Below are 14,772 nucleotides of genomic sequence, written 5' to 3' on the forward strand. Positions count from 1 at the left end.
TCAAGTCCGGTGATCGTGGCGGCCAGTCAAAATCGCCGCTTTTTGATATCAAACGGCCAAGGAACAAAGTCTTCAATAAGTTGACGGTGGCTCGTGCTGTGTGTGGTGGTGCGCCATCTTGCTGAAACCAGAAGTGCTCCATACCATTTTCACGAACAATCGGCATCACAAAATCGGTTATCATGGCCCGATAACGCTCTTGATTGACGGTCAATGGTTGGTGTTAACCATTTTCAAAGAAGAACGGCCCAATGACCATATCAGCGCAAATGCCACACCAGACTGTAACTTTTTGGTCGTGGAGAGGTACCTCTTCAATAATTTGAGGGTTTTCAGTGGCGTAGAAACGGCAATTTTGCTTATTTACGGTTCCGTTCAAGGAGAAATGGGCCTCATCACTCATAATGATTTGATGCCAAAAATCCTCATCAATTTGGGCCATTCGGACGACAAAATTGGCATATTCCAAGCGACGAGACTTGTCGGCCGGCAACAGTTGTTGATTTAGTTGTATTTTGTACGGGAATATCCCCAAATCCAAACGAATAATACGTCGTAGAGTGGTCCGAGGGATGTCCAACTGAGCAGAACGACGATTACCTGACGTTCGCGGCGATGACTCGATACTGGCTCGTACGGCCGCGATATTTTCGTTAGATCGTCTTGGCCGCTTTTTATTTGGACGTCGGGTATTAGCCACAGTGCCGGAAGACAAAAATCTTTTGTGCATTTGCTTGATTGCGTTCTTTGACGGCGCACTTTTCACTTTATTTTTTTTTCTCCACGCACGTTGCGTTTTTACAATCGAGAAGGAATTTTGAATGTACAGCTGAACAATTTCAGCGCGTTCTATTGGGGTGTACTGTTTCATGGTATAAATCTCCTTCGACTGACGCTTCCAACGCGGTATGTCATTAGCTGATCTGAAATTACAGTAAAAAGTTATAGGGTTACTCAATGGGTCAGTTTAATATGGCCAACCCTGTACATATTAATATATATATCTTGAGAAAAAGATGTTTAGAGGTGTGCTATTTAACATACCGCTATTCGGCTCTGAGCAAATTTGACAAAATCAGTTGATGGGCTGACGTCACTTGGAATGTGTTAACGAAAACAATCAACTAATGGAACTTCGTTGCCGTCTGAACAACGACTGATTGGATGATGGCCTGGGGGTTTATGGTGGCACAAAGAGTTGGCAAACTTGTTTTTATAGAGTTAACAATGGATCAATTTTCTTATTTAAATATTTTAAAGACTAGCCTGATGCAGAGCGTCCAACAGTATAACACAAATCACCAATTGCGCACGCTCAATCCCATTGACATTTATAAGTACAGCATAACCTCGAAGGAAATGCTTAAACACGTAATAATTAATGAATGGAGCAAAATTGCTAAAGAGGATATTTCTAAATTGGTCCATTCCATACCATATCGACTTGAGCGGAAAATTTATCCCACAAGTTACTAACACCTTATTTTTATTAAATATGAATAATTTAAACGTATATTGCAATGTACGAATATTTTTCCTGCTTCGTTGAAGTGAAGTTTTGTTTTTGTTTTGTGAAATTACTGTTTACTCAAGGAAGGGTGGTATTGAAAAAGAGCAAAATCGGTCTACAACCACGCCCCCATAACATTATTTTTCAAAAAAGAAGAAAACTTGATATCTTTGTTACAAATGATGCGAAATTTTTTAAATTGGGCACAAATGATGAACCCAATCAAAATAAGACTCTAGTAAAATTTTAGCAAAATGAGCGGTGCCACACTCCGTTTTGGATAAATGCGTATATCTTGATAAGGACTCAATAAAATACCAAACAAACTTGGTAATAGTATTGCTCCCCACCTCATTTAGATTCAACATAAATAGGTATTTTACCCGCCCAAAGTAAGTTTCACTAAAATGTGTGCGCGTATGTGAAGTTCGCTTCGGAGCGAGTTTAGCTCTTCCTTTCTCATTGAAATCAAAATGAATCACATAGAATTTATAATTTATTGCCTGTTTACTTACACATCCTCCGCGAAGGTAGGCACCTTGTCGTGGTGCGGGGGCTTAGTCGAATCATTAATCAGACCTTATCAATGGATGATAGTGGGTTCGTTTACGTACATTCCAGTATTGAGCGAGTTCACTCCATTCCCATGGTTCGGGCTGTCTTTTTGAACGATGACCAAATTCTGCCAATCGGAGGAGCAAACCTCTTGAAAAAGCTCTGGGTTTGAACAAGGTGTAATACGACCCGTGCCGAGGTTCAGCCTGGCTGGGGACCCAGATTTAAAAAATAGCCCAGTCGCGAACGGAGTGCTCCGGATACCTGGCGACCTCCGGTTCTATCTAGCCTTACCTGTGCACACGGACCTCTGTGCAGGTGGACCTCTTTTGTCCGAAACTCGTGGGAACACAAATGAACAGAAATTTAAATAGAAGAAACAAGATGGAGGGCGGTCCTCCAAAAAAACCGTCGGAGGTGGCTTCGGCCACTGCCTCGGCCTCGAGCACGGCAGTGGTCAGACCGCCAGTGACAGGGGGAATATGGGGCTTCAGCGATAGGGCTGGTCCCAGTACAAGTGCTGCAGGAGGCAGTAGGTGGAGAGGAGGACTGGGAAAACCGGCCTTTAGCCTTTTTACGGCGGGAGTTATGGGGTCAACTCCGCCTAGGGTAAACATGCCCTATTCCACCCCAACATCTATCAGAGGGTGGGGAGGGGCACCTGCTTTAAGGTTTAACCAGCAGGTTGTTGTTGAGAAACCAGGCAGCTCAAAACATGTTGCAAATGTAGGAAAAGAGGGAGTGCGTAAGCATGTCCGTCCCTCGAAGCGGGCCTATTACGAAAGGAAGGCGGCCATCAAGGTTTTATCTAGGTTACGAGATGTGCCAGCGAATCAGTTAACAGTGGAACAGGCCAGGTCTGTTGAATGGGCAAAGGGGGTGGTATCCAGCTCGGGAAAACCGGTGGATACTGCTCCAAAAAGGCAAAGTACACCTGACCATACAGAGGAAGGGGTCGCCAAAAAACCAAAAATAGGTGGCCATAAGTACCCGATATTTGGCGAAGTGGTAAACAGTGGCGGTGAGGTACTGGCCATCGTTGACAGAGCAGAGGAGGAAGGGACTATTCCCAAGGAGAAATGGAAGTCGGTTGAGGAAGCTATTGCTGAAGTCTATCTCCAGGTTCTAGAGGAAAACCCCGGACCTCCTCCGCTCTGTCACGATAACGGCTGGTACCAAGGTAGGGCGAAGCTCATCGCTTGTGAGGATAATAGGTCAGCTCAGCTCCACAGGGTGGCCGTCAGTAAAGTCGGTGAGGTTTGGCCGGGGGCCAAACTCGTAGCAATCAGCAAGGAAGAAATTCCAAGCAGACCAAGAGCTCGAATACGGATCCCTGCCAAGCCGGCGGAGCCGGAAAAAATAGAGCAGATATTTAAATCCTGCAACGGTGACCTGCCAACCCATAATTGGAAAGTATGGAAGATTGAGGAGCCAGTAGAAGGTAGAAGACAGGTGTTGTTGCTTCTCAACGCCGAAACACTCGCCCCACTGGCGGAAAAAGGATGGAAGGTCCGATTTGGGTTCGTCGACGTAGCCGTTCGGATTTACCGAAATGATGAGCCAGCTCTAAAACTTGGTGAAGAGAGCGATAGAACTAACTTCAACAGCGGTGACGAAGAACGGTTATCCAGCAGCCAGTACTCGACCGATTCAGATAGGCTTGTGGAGCCGTTGTTTAATGAAGATGATATTCTCGCTGACGAGGCCGATTGTGAGGAGGTCGTTGAGGAAGACGTTGACGCCCCCATGGTGGAGGCTAAATGGGCAGATTCATGTGAAACTGCTCCAAATAAATCTCCGCTATTCTAGGCTCGCGTCTGCGAAGCTTTCTGCCCGCTTGGCTGCCGGCGGACATCATGTAGCTCTCATCAAAGAGCCGTGGATCAATGGCAACAAAATTTGCGGTTTGAGAGTAAGGGGCTTTAAATTGATTGCCAGTCAGCACATGGGTAAGATTCGTAATCGTATACTAGCTAAAAATAATATAAGCATCTTCTTGCTTCCACAGCTTAGCAGCAGCGATTTGGTGGCGGCAGGCATTGAGCTGGGTGAAAACAGCTTTTGGGTAGCCTCCGCTTCATTGCCCACAAAGGGGACGCCCCGCAAGATGAGGTGAGGGCGCTTGTTAAGGAGGCAGCTAAATTGAAAAACTCCTGGTTGTCTCCTGCGACGCAAATGCCCAAATGTCGGAGAAGTCCCGACATTAATGGTAGAGGTGAGTTATTATTAGACTTAGTTCTAAAAAATGAATTTAGTGTCTTGAATTTAAGCTCAGAACCGACTTTTGATACAAAAACTTGGTCAGAAATTTTGGATTTACCCTGGCTTTTGACCTTTTTTCTACTCACGGTAAGAGATTGCGAGTCTTGAGAGAAAATTTTGCTCTGACCATCGTAACATAGAATTTGTTACTGATCTTAAGCTTCCCCAATGAGTTTAGAAACATCTAAAAAACCGACTGGAGAGTATTCAACAAATTAAAGATACCTACTCAAGATCCCACCACATACAGTGAACTGGACGGATTGGTTAATCATGTAACGAAAGCCATGAATAGTTCTTTAGGAGGTGGGTGCCCGGTTGTACGCCAAAGGAAAGAAAAAAACACTTTGGTGAAAAAAACAAAAAACCTCGTTGCAAAAATCCAATAGGACTATTCAATTTGGACAAGGCCACGAGAAGGTCCGAAGACTGGTTAGCCTACAAAGCTAACTTAAGGATTTTGAAAAAAGTAGTTTGAACTGCGTAACGCAAATCCTGGCAAAATTATTGTGAGGTAATTGGAGAAACTACAGAAGCGACCAGATTAAGAAGAATTTTTACAAAGACACCATGTAGCCTAGGCTATCTCAAGGGTCCAGGAAATACGTGAACCACGTCAAGTAAGGAATCTTTAAGTCTCCTCCTAGACGCGTACTTCCCAGGCCACAAGCTGGTAGAGCAAATATAGGAAATGAGGAAATTAAATTGGCTATTAGCACTTTTGGTCTATATAACTGACCGCGATTAGATGGTATTTATCCGGCAGAGTTACAGCAATCGTGGATTCTATTCTCTCCGTTCATTACTATCATTGTTATAAGTTGCTTTAAATTGGAGACGAAAGTCTCGTTCATATTTAAGGCAGACCAGTCCGCATACGCTGATCCTAAATACTTCAGACCTATAGTGTCACGTCTTTCTTCCTCAAAGTTCTAGAAAGGATTGTCAACGAGTATTTACGGGGCATTATACCAATCAGCAGGCTCTCCCCAACACAACGAGGGGGTTGCCACGTCACTGCTTACGCTAGCGCTTGCGTTTAAAGGCAAGTATCCCAACTCGCTTATGGATATTCTGCTCTTTAACAAAGCCACGCTAATTTTCAAGGGTGTAGAGATTCCTTTGAAAGAAGGTTAAATATTTAGGACTTTTATTAGACAGGAAACTACGTGAAGACCTAATATTGAAAATAGGGTTCAAAGGCCAACATTGCATTGCACACAGCGGTCGGAATCAAATGGGGATTAACATATTGGCTTTACACTTCGGTAGTTCGGAATACTTGTGTGTTGGCCATCAACTCAAAAGGCAAGTTATATGAAACTGATGAGCGAGATTGAAATAACTGCGTTTTTATGCATCACCGGCGCTTTAAGGATTACCCAAATAGAGTGCTCGCGGTGCTACTCCTCTTGCCTGCTTTGAATCTGGTAAGAAAACACGTATCCGCCGTTTCAGCGCTTAGACTTAATACTATAGAATACCGAGCGGTTTGGCCATCCTATTAGTAGTTATAATCAAGAAATCGACTACTCTTTCCCTAAACCCACCTTCGCCAGGTTTTTCAAGACTAACAAACCGTCAAGAAGAGAGTGATAAACTCAAAGACCATAGAGAAGAGGGGAAATACATTTTTACCCTGATGAATCCAAGCTAGAAAATAAAGTAGGCTATGAAACTTTTTCAAAACAATTAGGCCTAAAACTATCTGCCCGACTTCCGGACTACTGTAGCGAAGTTTTAACCATAAAGAATGTTGCTGTGTAACTTAATTCACACGCCGTAGCAAAAACTACGATAAATATCTTCTCGGATAGCCAGGCGGCCATCAAATCAATGGAGGCAGTTATACTAAGATCAAAGGATGCTCAGGAATGCCTGGCAGCTATAAATGATATTAGCATCGTATTCAAGGCCAGCCTTATATGGGTCCCGGGAGAGATATTGAAGGAAATTGCAAGGCCGATGAGCTAGCCATAAGGGGTACTAGTCTTCCACTGCTTAAAAAGAAATACAATATTGGCGTTCCGACTTGCAAATTAGGGATAAAAAATAATATTCTCTAGGCGGCTTCATAAGAGCGTCTAAACGGTTCCGATGATGTATAAATACTGAGGTTCGCGTGTTACACAGACGAAAAGCTTTTTCTAATAGTGGTCGCTACTCGGCAGTTAATGTCAAACCTTAGTAATTACAATAACAAAATACATTGTGACTATTATTGATAAGAAAACTGTTAAGAAAATGCATATTTATGTATATTTCCAAACACACTAACTTAAATTAAAATAAATTTCAACAGATAAAAGATTAAACCCCCCAACGATATACTGGTTAGTCACTCCATTTAAATAAATACTACATAGGGCGTTACTTTAACAAAGTAAAACAGTGTCACATTACACCAAATGACCAACAACAGTGCATGCATGCGAACCGCTAACTTTAATTAAGCAGCGAATGGGCCAAGGAACATACAGACGTACCGCAGCATCCTCATTGCTACAGTATTGAGAAGTACAAGGATTTTTGGGCAATGAAGTTATCGACGGCGATCGAACCCGAGTATGCTATATGCGAGCTTGTTGCCATTAAGTGAACGCTATATGGGGTTAAAGCTAAAGCCGAAATATCTTGGCCCATACATAATTATGAAGAAGTTAAATAGCATCAGCACTGTTGAAAAGGTTGACAACCACGAAGGTATGGGTCGCACCGCCACACTAGCTGAATTCGTAAAAAGATTCGAGCCGAATTAGCGCGCAGGTTGGCCGAATATGGAAAATGAATAACCGGCCTAATAAAGACAACAAGTTCTACATAACAAAGAGACTGCGATCGCCGTGCATTGAATACGCCCAACAAAAGACGTTGACTATGCGAATGGAAAGATACATATCCAATTTTCATCAGGTATAATGGTGATGCGACAAAATTTCGCTGCATATATTGATTAATGTTTGATTAAAAGAAGTTTGTGAATAAATATATTGAACTAAAATCTGTGTTTTACTACAAAAATATAAAAGAAGTAAGTAAATATAGTCGAGAGTCTACAATTTATGAAAGCTAATTTGCTGCTTTTCCAAATAACCGCCTCGTGAATGCTTGCAGATGTAAATACTACTGTTTTTACTTACTGAAATTTGCAGACCTTAAATGCTAGCGTACTCTTTTGCCAATTTATTGTGTATTCGATGTATTTTTGGGTAATATTGATGGACCTTACCTTCCTCTTAACATTTATTTTAATGATCTTCAATGTACATATGTACATATTCTTGTTGTGCTATGCCATGCTAAGAAAGGAAAGTATAGGGTGATCAATCATGAGGTGCTTTTTTCAATAGTTAAAAAAAAAAAAAAATGTAAATTATGTTCAAAACCTTTATTTATCATTTGAAAGGACATTCTTTGACATTTACTTTTTGAATATAACTTCATTCAAATGTTGGCCGCAACTACGCTTAAGGTGGTCCATTCTGAAGGTCCAATTTTTAATCATTCGACTGGAATGTCGTGAATAACACGCGTAATGTTGGCTTTCAGAGCTTCAATCGTAGCTGGTTTATCAGCATAGACCTTGGACTTCACGAATCCCCAAAGAAAAAAGTCCAAAGGTGTGATATCACAAGATCTTGGTGGCCAACTCACAGGTCCTAAACGTGTAATCAGCTGCTCTCCGAAATGACTTCTCAATAAAGTCATTGTTTCACGAGCTGTATGGCACAGAACGCTGATTTTCATAATACAGTTGAACAATTTGTAAACGTTGTTGCGGTGTGAGTCTTTCCATGATGAAATGCCAAACGCTGTTCAACAAATCCACGATGACAGCTTGCCACAACTCGCGCGCGATCTGTAAAAAAAACGCAAATGAAAAAAACTCCTCTTAATTGATCACCCTATACTATCACAAATTAAATCTTGTTCTTCCTTCATAGAATTTGATTTTCTCTCTCCTAAACTAACTTTCAAGCATATTTTCGTTAGTCACTTGTTATAACATTTATTTATTTTTGCTGCTTAGAAATGTTTATATATACATATGAATATTATTATTATTTAGTGATCATTAAAATGAAATGAAATTTAGGTATAAATGGGATAATTATATTAGGTCAACAGAAAATAGTCCAAAGACTTTAAATCGTTCGAATGGCTACCCAATCGCTGCCGAATATCGTGAAATCATTGTTTACTGACTGTGAGGCATGCCACACCGTCTTGTTGAAACCACATATCGTTTCATTCCATTCTATTCCATCAATAATAAACAAGAAAACTCGTTGTTAACATATCTCGATATAGAAATTCGTTGACGTTAAGTAAAACAACAGTAACACGGACATGCACTGCTGTTTTTGTCATGTACCAAACCAGTCGTTTACAATTTATTGATAAAATATTTTATCCTGGCCTCGAAATATCCGTAATTTTGCGATTGTCCAATTTCCACAGATCCATATTTTTCGTACTTTTTGTTTAAGTTCTCGTTCTAAATCGAATTGATTTTAGTAGATTTTCTGCTTAGCATTTGCCAAAAGAGACGCTGTTATAAACACTCGAATTTGAAAGACCCTGTTCATTGAGTTAAGGCTCGCATAAAAAGTATGCACACAATCGTCAATTGCCGCTCTCATACTCGTGTTTACAATTAGTTGAAATTATTTGTAGCTCACTTGAGAAAAAGTTTGCAAATACTCAATATTATGTAATTAAACTATTCTAATTTCAATGTATACATACACAGGCACAATGCTTGTCAACAGCATTCAATTAAATATCAAACAGTAAATTGAAGATAGAGCAATTGACTTCGTTTGAAGTGGGCAATGGCAAAATTTGGGCATCACTCATGCAAACGAGACCCTTAAATATTTTTGTTACGAAGGATGACGGTCCAGAGTTAAACGAACCCTAATCAAGCTGGAACGAGCTGAGAATATATTACAGACCTCAGATCAGATTCATAACTGCAGTACAAAAATTAATTCGTTTGTTTTGAAACAATAGCGAATAGCGCTGCACTCAATACTAATACTTGGCGCTAATGCATAGCAGCTTATTACTCGTAAAGCGCAAAGATAATTTTCGCGTCCTCATGTGTGAGTAAATACGTATGTATGTATGTACGTGCATTTCTAAACGCATATGTATGTATGTACATATGTACTATGTGTTAAAACCATTAAACGATTTGCCTGCTTAATAATGATGTACATATGTACATAGTGGATACATATATATATAATATATAAATATGTATGTTATGTATTTCACAGTGTAAACGGTTGAAATGTGAAAATTCGCCAATTTCGGCAACTCACGCTCATATGGCTCAGTAGCGGCAACAACCGGCTTTTATCAACAAAAAAATCACTTCGTTGGCGCTAAAAATGTAGCTACAAGTTATGGGTACTATACCCTTAATGAAATGAAATGAGGCGGCCGCCGTAGGTTCGAATATTCGTGCATAAAACACCAAATGATAGAAAAAGTGGTTTTTTAATTGCGGACGCCCCTCGGCAGGCAACGGCTTACCTCCGAAAGTATTTCTGCTATGAAAAAGATCCCCATAAAACCGCACACGACAAATAAGAGGACGAGTTCGGCCCAACACCCAATAAAGTGTGTATATATATATTATATATATATTGTCTGCTTGCATCACTGCTTGAGTGCTTATATAAAATTTCAATTTTACTTTTTATGATTCCGAACTAAAATCTTCGTTATATAAGTTTAATGGTATAATTAGCTAAAACTAGATGTCACCTTAGTTCCGCTCCTAAAATTCATAAACTATTCATAACATAATCGAATAACAAAGATTCGCTTGGTACCGGATTTACCATAAAGCATGCAATTGAAATTATAGAAGAATTTTTCCTAATACAGTAGGCCCTCTGCAGGCAATGTTAAGTCACAGAATGCGTTTCTGCTTAAAACACTTCTAGTTCAAACTAGTTTCTTTTAAAACGCAAAATAAAACTGTATGAGTAGTTACGAGTAGCAGAACCAGGGCGAATCTATTAAAGGTGGTATCGGTAAACCAGCTGGTCATCCGGATGTCAGCATAAAAAGAGGCGACGAAAAGCCGTTCCATTTGCACTATCGTCGTACTCGTATACTTATTTCATAGTTCGTCCTTTCCTTTTACTTTTCCACTTTCTTTTATCGTGATATTTATTGTTATTGTTGGTCTGGTGCCGGCAGCTGCAATGAATACGCCTTGAGCAAACCGTGAGCAAGCGACTTATAACTGATCGTATGAAACATGGAAGGTCTAAATATACTCCTGCGACATTCAGTGATTTTCTCCTCAAAATATTTGCCTGAATGATGTGCGGGCGCAAATGTTTACCATCAGCCGAGTTCCGTTCCACCATATCTTACGTTGCGTAAACTTAAGGCAAATAAACAGAGTTTCATACCGTCCGCTTTCCCCTCTTATTGTCGCTATATTTGTTTTCCCTAATTTGAAAAGTAAGCTTCAGTAATTTTATGATTGCCTCCAGCTTTAAAGTCAGTCACACTTTAAAAAATTGTGTCGTTCTTCTATAGTAGATAACATGCGCCTTATTAAGCGCTTAACCTTGCCTTCTTAAAACCTAATTTGAGAGTAATCGGAAAAGTATTGTTGACCTTTTGGCATACAAAGACCAAACTATAACCAGGGTTTTCGGAAATATCAGGAATCAAGTTTTTAATTACAAAGTTACAATGAATTTTTATGAAACTAAAATATATAACTCTTATCCCAACAGCAATTTAGCATTTACTATATTTATAACGTGTAAAACAACATCAAGACGCACACCACAAATAGGTGGAGGAGATTAGCCAAACATCTAACGGCATCTCCATTTATTATTATTTTTTATTTTGTACTTTATGCACGTCTTTAGCTTTTAAAATTAAGAATTGATTTTAAATTCAAATAATGATAGTAACAGCAGAATTTTTGAAAAATTATTTTTAAGTCTAGGGTATATGTAATTTGCGAGCTTGGGAAGGGTATTAGGCATTCGGCATTAGAGATAATGACGCTATTGTTTTGCTTTTATTTATTTATTTATTTATTTATTTATTGCCTCACGTTTTGCTTGAGAAATTGTTGTTTTTGGCAATGACGAAACTTTGAGTACTTTGAGCACTTTGAGCAGAACTTTGTCAGCTGTCTGTTCGCACCGAGCGATTGAGAGTATTTGTCTTAGCATTGTAAATCAGCCATCCACCACTGAGCAACACAGATATCCGTTGCCGCCATCGGAAGTGAGTATGGCGTTGAATGTGAGAAAATGACTCACAGCGTTGACTTCAAATGCTTTAACGGCATCAGAAGGCTTTTGGAGATTCACTTAAAGAGCTTGCTGTTAGTAGTCCGTTGGCAGAGATCGCGAATGGTTTCATTCGGATAGCTGTGGGTTTTGTGATTTTGATTGACACAGCGCGCGGGAACCATAAAGTCATAATTTCGAAACACTTCAGTTCATGCCTGATATTGGTACAAGACTTTTTGATGTGAAATTAATCAAATAACACGGCATTGTTGTTTATTGTCAGCTAAAGCAAATATACTAATTAAAAAAATAGAACATTTTATTAAAAAACTAAACGTGCACAGTTGGTAATTATTTATTTGCGCGAAGTATAATTGCATATATGAACGGCATGTGTTGCATAGACTTTGAACGTGTGAGTGGTGACGTATACGCAACGCGAAATGAATTCAATGCGATAACCACACACTTGTATGCATACAAATGTATAACTCGTTGCTAAGAACTGAATTATTAACTACGAAGCAGAACCATGAATTTTTTTTAGAAATAAAAAACGAAAGACCTTTTCGACTTTCAGCTGAAAAAAAAAACGGAATAAGCTATGTAAGCAGAATAAGAGGCGGTGTTACGATTACTCCATAAAGCGCTGCATTATACAGTTAACGGAGACTACAACTTATAACCAAAGCCAAACATTTTGCTGGCCCAGCGCTGATGACAGAAGCGACAAAAAGCAATCAATTAACTACAAATTTACATATACAATTTGTTCTTCGCTAGTGGCTAGTGAAGTGCATTTCATTACTTTAGGCAAACATTTCAGTGAAGCTCTTTTCTACTTCGTTGAATTAGACACTTTTGTTTTCGAGTTACAAATTGCCGTCATTTAAACCAACGGCGTTGTCTTAAGGTCAACTTCTTTACGCACCATCTACCACGCTATTGTTCATGTGTCACGCACGTGCGCACACAGACACATACAAAATATATATAAAAACAAAATTGGCAAAGAAATTAAGCACAATACTTTGCTAGATTTTAGCTGGATTCGTTTGGCGAGGTATTCTCTGATTTCGCATATACATACATATAAAAGCCGTTAGGATGGGTTACGACGACGTCATCACATATTTGGGCGATTTTGGCAAATATCAGAAACAAATTTATTTTCTACTTTGTTTACCTGCCATTTCATGCGCCTTCCATAAGCTTGCTGGTGTCTTCCTTTTAGCGCGCCCAGAATTTCGCTGTCTATTACCATTTGAGAATGCATTGAATGCAACTTACGACTCTTTTCCGAAAGACCATTGGAATCTTACTTATCCGTACGACTCTGCTACCGGCAAATACCAGAGATGCGAATACTATGATGCCGATTATACAGTGGACTATTTACAAACAGCTACCTCGCCGGCCACGGAGAACGGCACTGTCAAATGCAATCACTACGTATACGACCGGTCTAAGCATGAGAACAGCGCCGTAACTGAATGGGACATGGTATGCAGTCGTGGCTTATTAACTGCCACTAGTGATAGCCTTTTCATGCTTGGCGTGTTGTTGGGCAGTATTATATTTGGCCAGATGTCAGACAAGTATGGACGCAAGCCGATTTTCTTCACTTCTTTGGTCATACAGGTTATCTTCGGTGTGATAGCTGGCGTGGCTCCTGAGTACTTTACCTACACAATATCTCGTATGATTGTGGGTGCAACGACGTCCGGTGTCTTTCTGGTGGCGTATGTCATTGCTATGGAGATGGTGGGCTCCTCATATCGTCTATTCGCAGGAGTAGCTGTACAAATGTTCTTCTCAGTTGGTTTTATGTTAACTGCTGGTTTTGCTTACTTCATTCACGATTGGCGTTGGTTACAAATAGCGCTGACTCTACCAGGATTGCTGTTCATGTGCTATCATTGGGTCATACCGGAATCGGCCAGATGGTTGCTCTCTAAGGGTAGAAAAGAGGAGGCTATTGTAGTCATAGAAAAGGCGGCACGTATAAATCGTGTCACCATACCTAGCGAAGTGTATGACAATCTAATTGATGAAGCGGCGGAGAGAGAGAAAATAGAGAAGAGCTCGGCCGACAATGCAGATGAAAAGGCATCGACTGTCTTCGATCTTCTAAAATATCCAAATTTGCGACGAAAAACATTGCTAATTTTCTTCGATTGGTTTGTCAACAGCGGTGTCTACTATGGACTATCTTGGAACACAAACAATCTCGGCGGCAATGTACTACTTAACTTTATGATTTCGGGAGCTGTTGAAATACCAGGCTACTCATTCCTTCTCTTCACACTTAATCGCTGGGGCCGGCGTACAATTCTCTGTGGTTGTATGCTTGTCGCAGGTATCAGCCTACTGCTCACCATAGTTGTGCCTGTCGATAAAAACTGGATCATTATACTTTGTGCTATGGTAGGCAAACTGGCCATTACCGCATCGTATGGAACCATATATATTTTCTCAGCGGAGCAATTTCCAACTGTGGTGCGTAATGTTGGCTTAGGAGCCGCATCAATGGTAGCGCGTATAGGCGGCATTTTGGCACCCTATTTAAATTTACTGGGCGAAATATGGCGTCCTTTGCCTTTAATGATTTGTGGTGCCTTGGCTTTCATTGCAGGTCTTTTATCTTTAATGCTGCCGGAGACGCTTAACAAACCAATGCCAGAAACGATAGCAGATGGTGAGCTTTTCGGAAAACGTACTCTCAAAGATGAGGCAGTCGAAAGTGGTGGTGAGGAGCTAACAAGAATCGTATCCCAAGAAAGAGCAAATTACGTTGCAAACGGGAAAGCTAAATGATGGCATTTATTTTACTAGAACTAGTTAAGTTGATTTGAAATTTATAGAAATACTTAATGTTTAATTTTATATTAAAAAAGCAGTACTTTCACAACTGGAAATTGTTTTCTATGGTCCAAAGCAAAGTTAACTGAATTGGCAATCTGGGCATCGACACTCAAAAGGTTTGTTGTCGGTTCTTGCCCGTAATAAGGTTTTCATTAAAAGGTTTCAACTAATTCAATTTCTCCTTGTTAAAGTTATTCAAAGCTCAAATTCATAATAATTGCATCTTAGATAAGTAAATATAGACCAGCTAAATAAATATTTTCCAGTTGTTCTGGTGTTGTGTTTTAAGATATT

The 14,772-nt window shown here is 40.1% G+C and overlaps 2 protein-coding genes across 2 annotated transcripts; both read left to right on the forward strand.

Moving 5' to 3' along the window:
- Positions 1 to 2,045: 2,045 nt before the first annotated feature.
- On the forward strand, positions 2,046 to 7,328 carry LOC129243365 (uncharacterized). Its single transcript, XM_054880349.1, has 3 exons — positions 2,046 to 4,014; positions 4,074 to 4,280; positions 6,630 to 7,328. Exon 1 carries the CDS (start codon positions 2,420 to 2,422, stop codon positions 3,872 to 3,874), a length of 1,455 nt encoding a protein of 484 aa, XP_054736324.1. The 5' UTR covers positions 2,046 to 2,419; the 3' UTR covers positions 3,875 to 4,014; positions 4,074 to 4,280; positions 6,630 to 7,328.
- Positions 7,329 to 11,605: 4,277 nt separating this feature from the next.
- Positions 11,606 to 14,524, forward strand: LOC129243328 (organic cation transporter protein-like). The gene has a single exon (XM_054880347.1). It carries the CDS (start codon positions 12,721 to 12,723, stop codon positions 14,428 to 14,430), a length of 1,710 nt encoding a protein of 569 aa, XP_054736322.1. The 5' UTR covers positions 11,606 to 12,720; the 3' UTR covers positions 14,431 to 14,524.
- The last annotated feature ends 248 nt before the right edge of the window (positions 14,525 to 14,772 follow it).

The sequence above is a fragment of the Anastrepha obliqua genome, chromosome 1 (assembly GCF_027943255.1).
Source record: "Anastrepha obliqua isolate idAnaObli1 chromosome 1, idAnaObli1_1.0, whole genome shotgun sequence".
NCBI classification, from domain to species: domain Eukaryota; kingdom Metazoa; phylum Arthropoda; class Insecta; order Diptera; family Tephritidae; genus Anastrepha; species Anastrepha obliqua.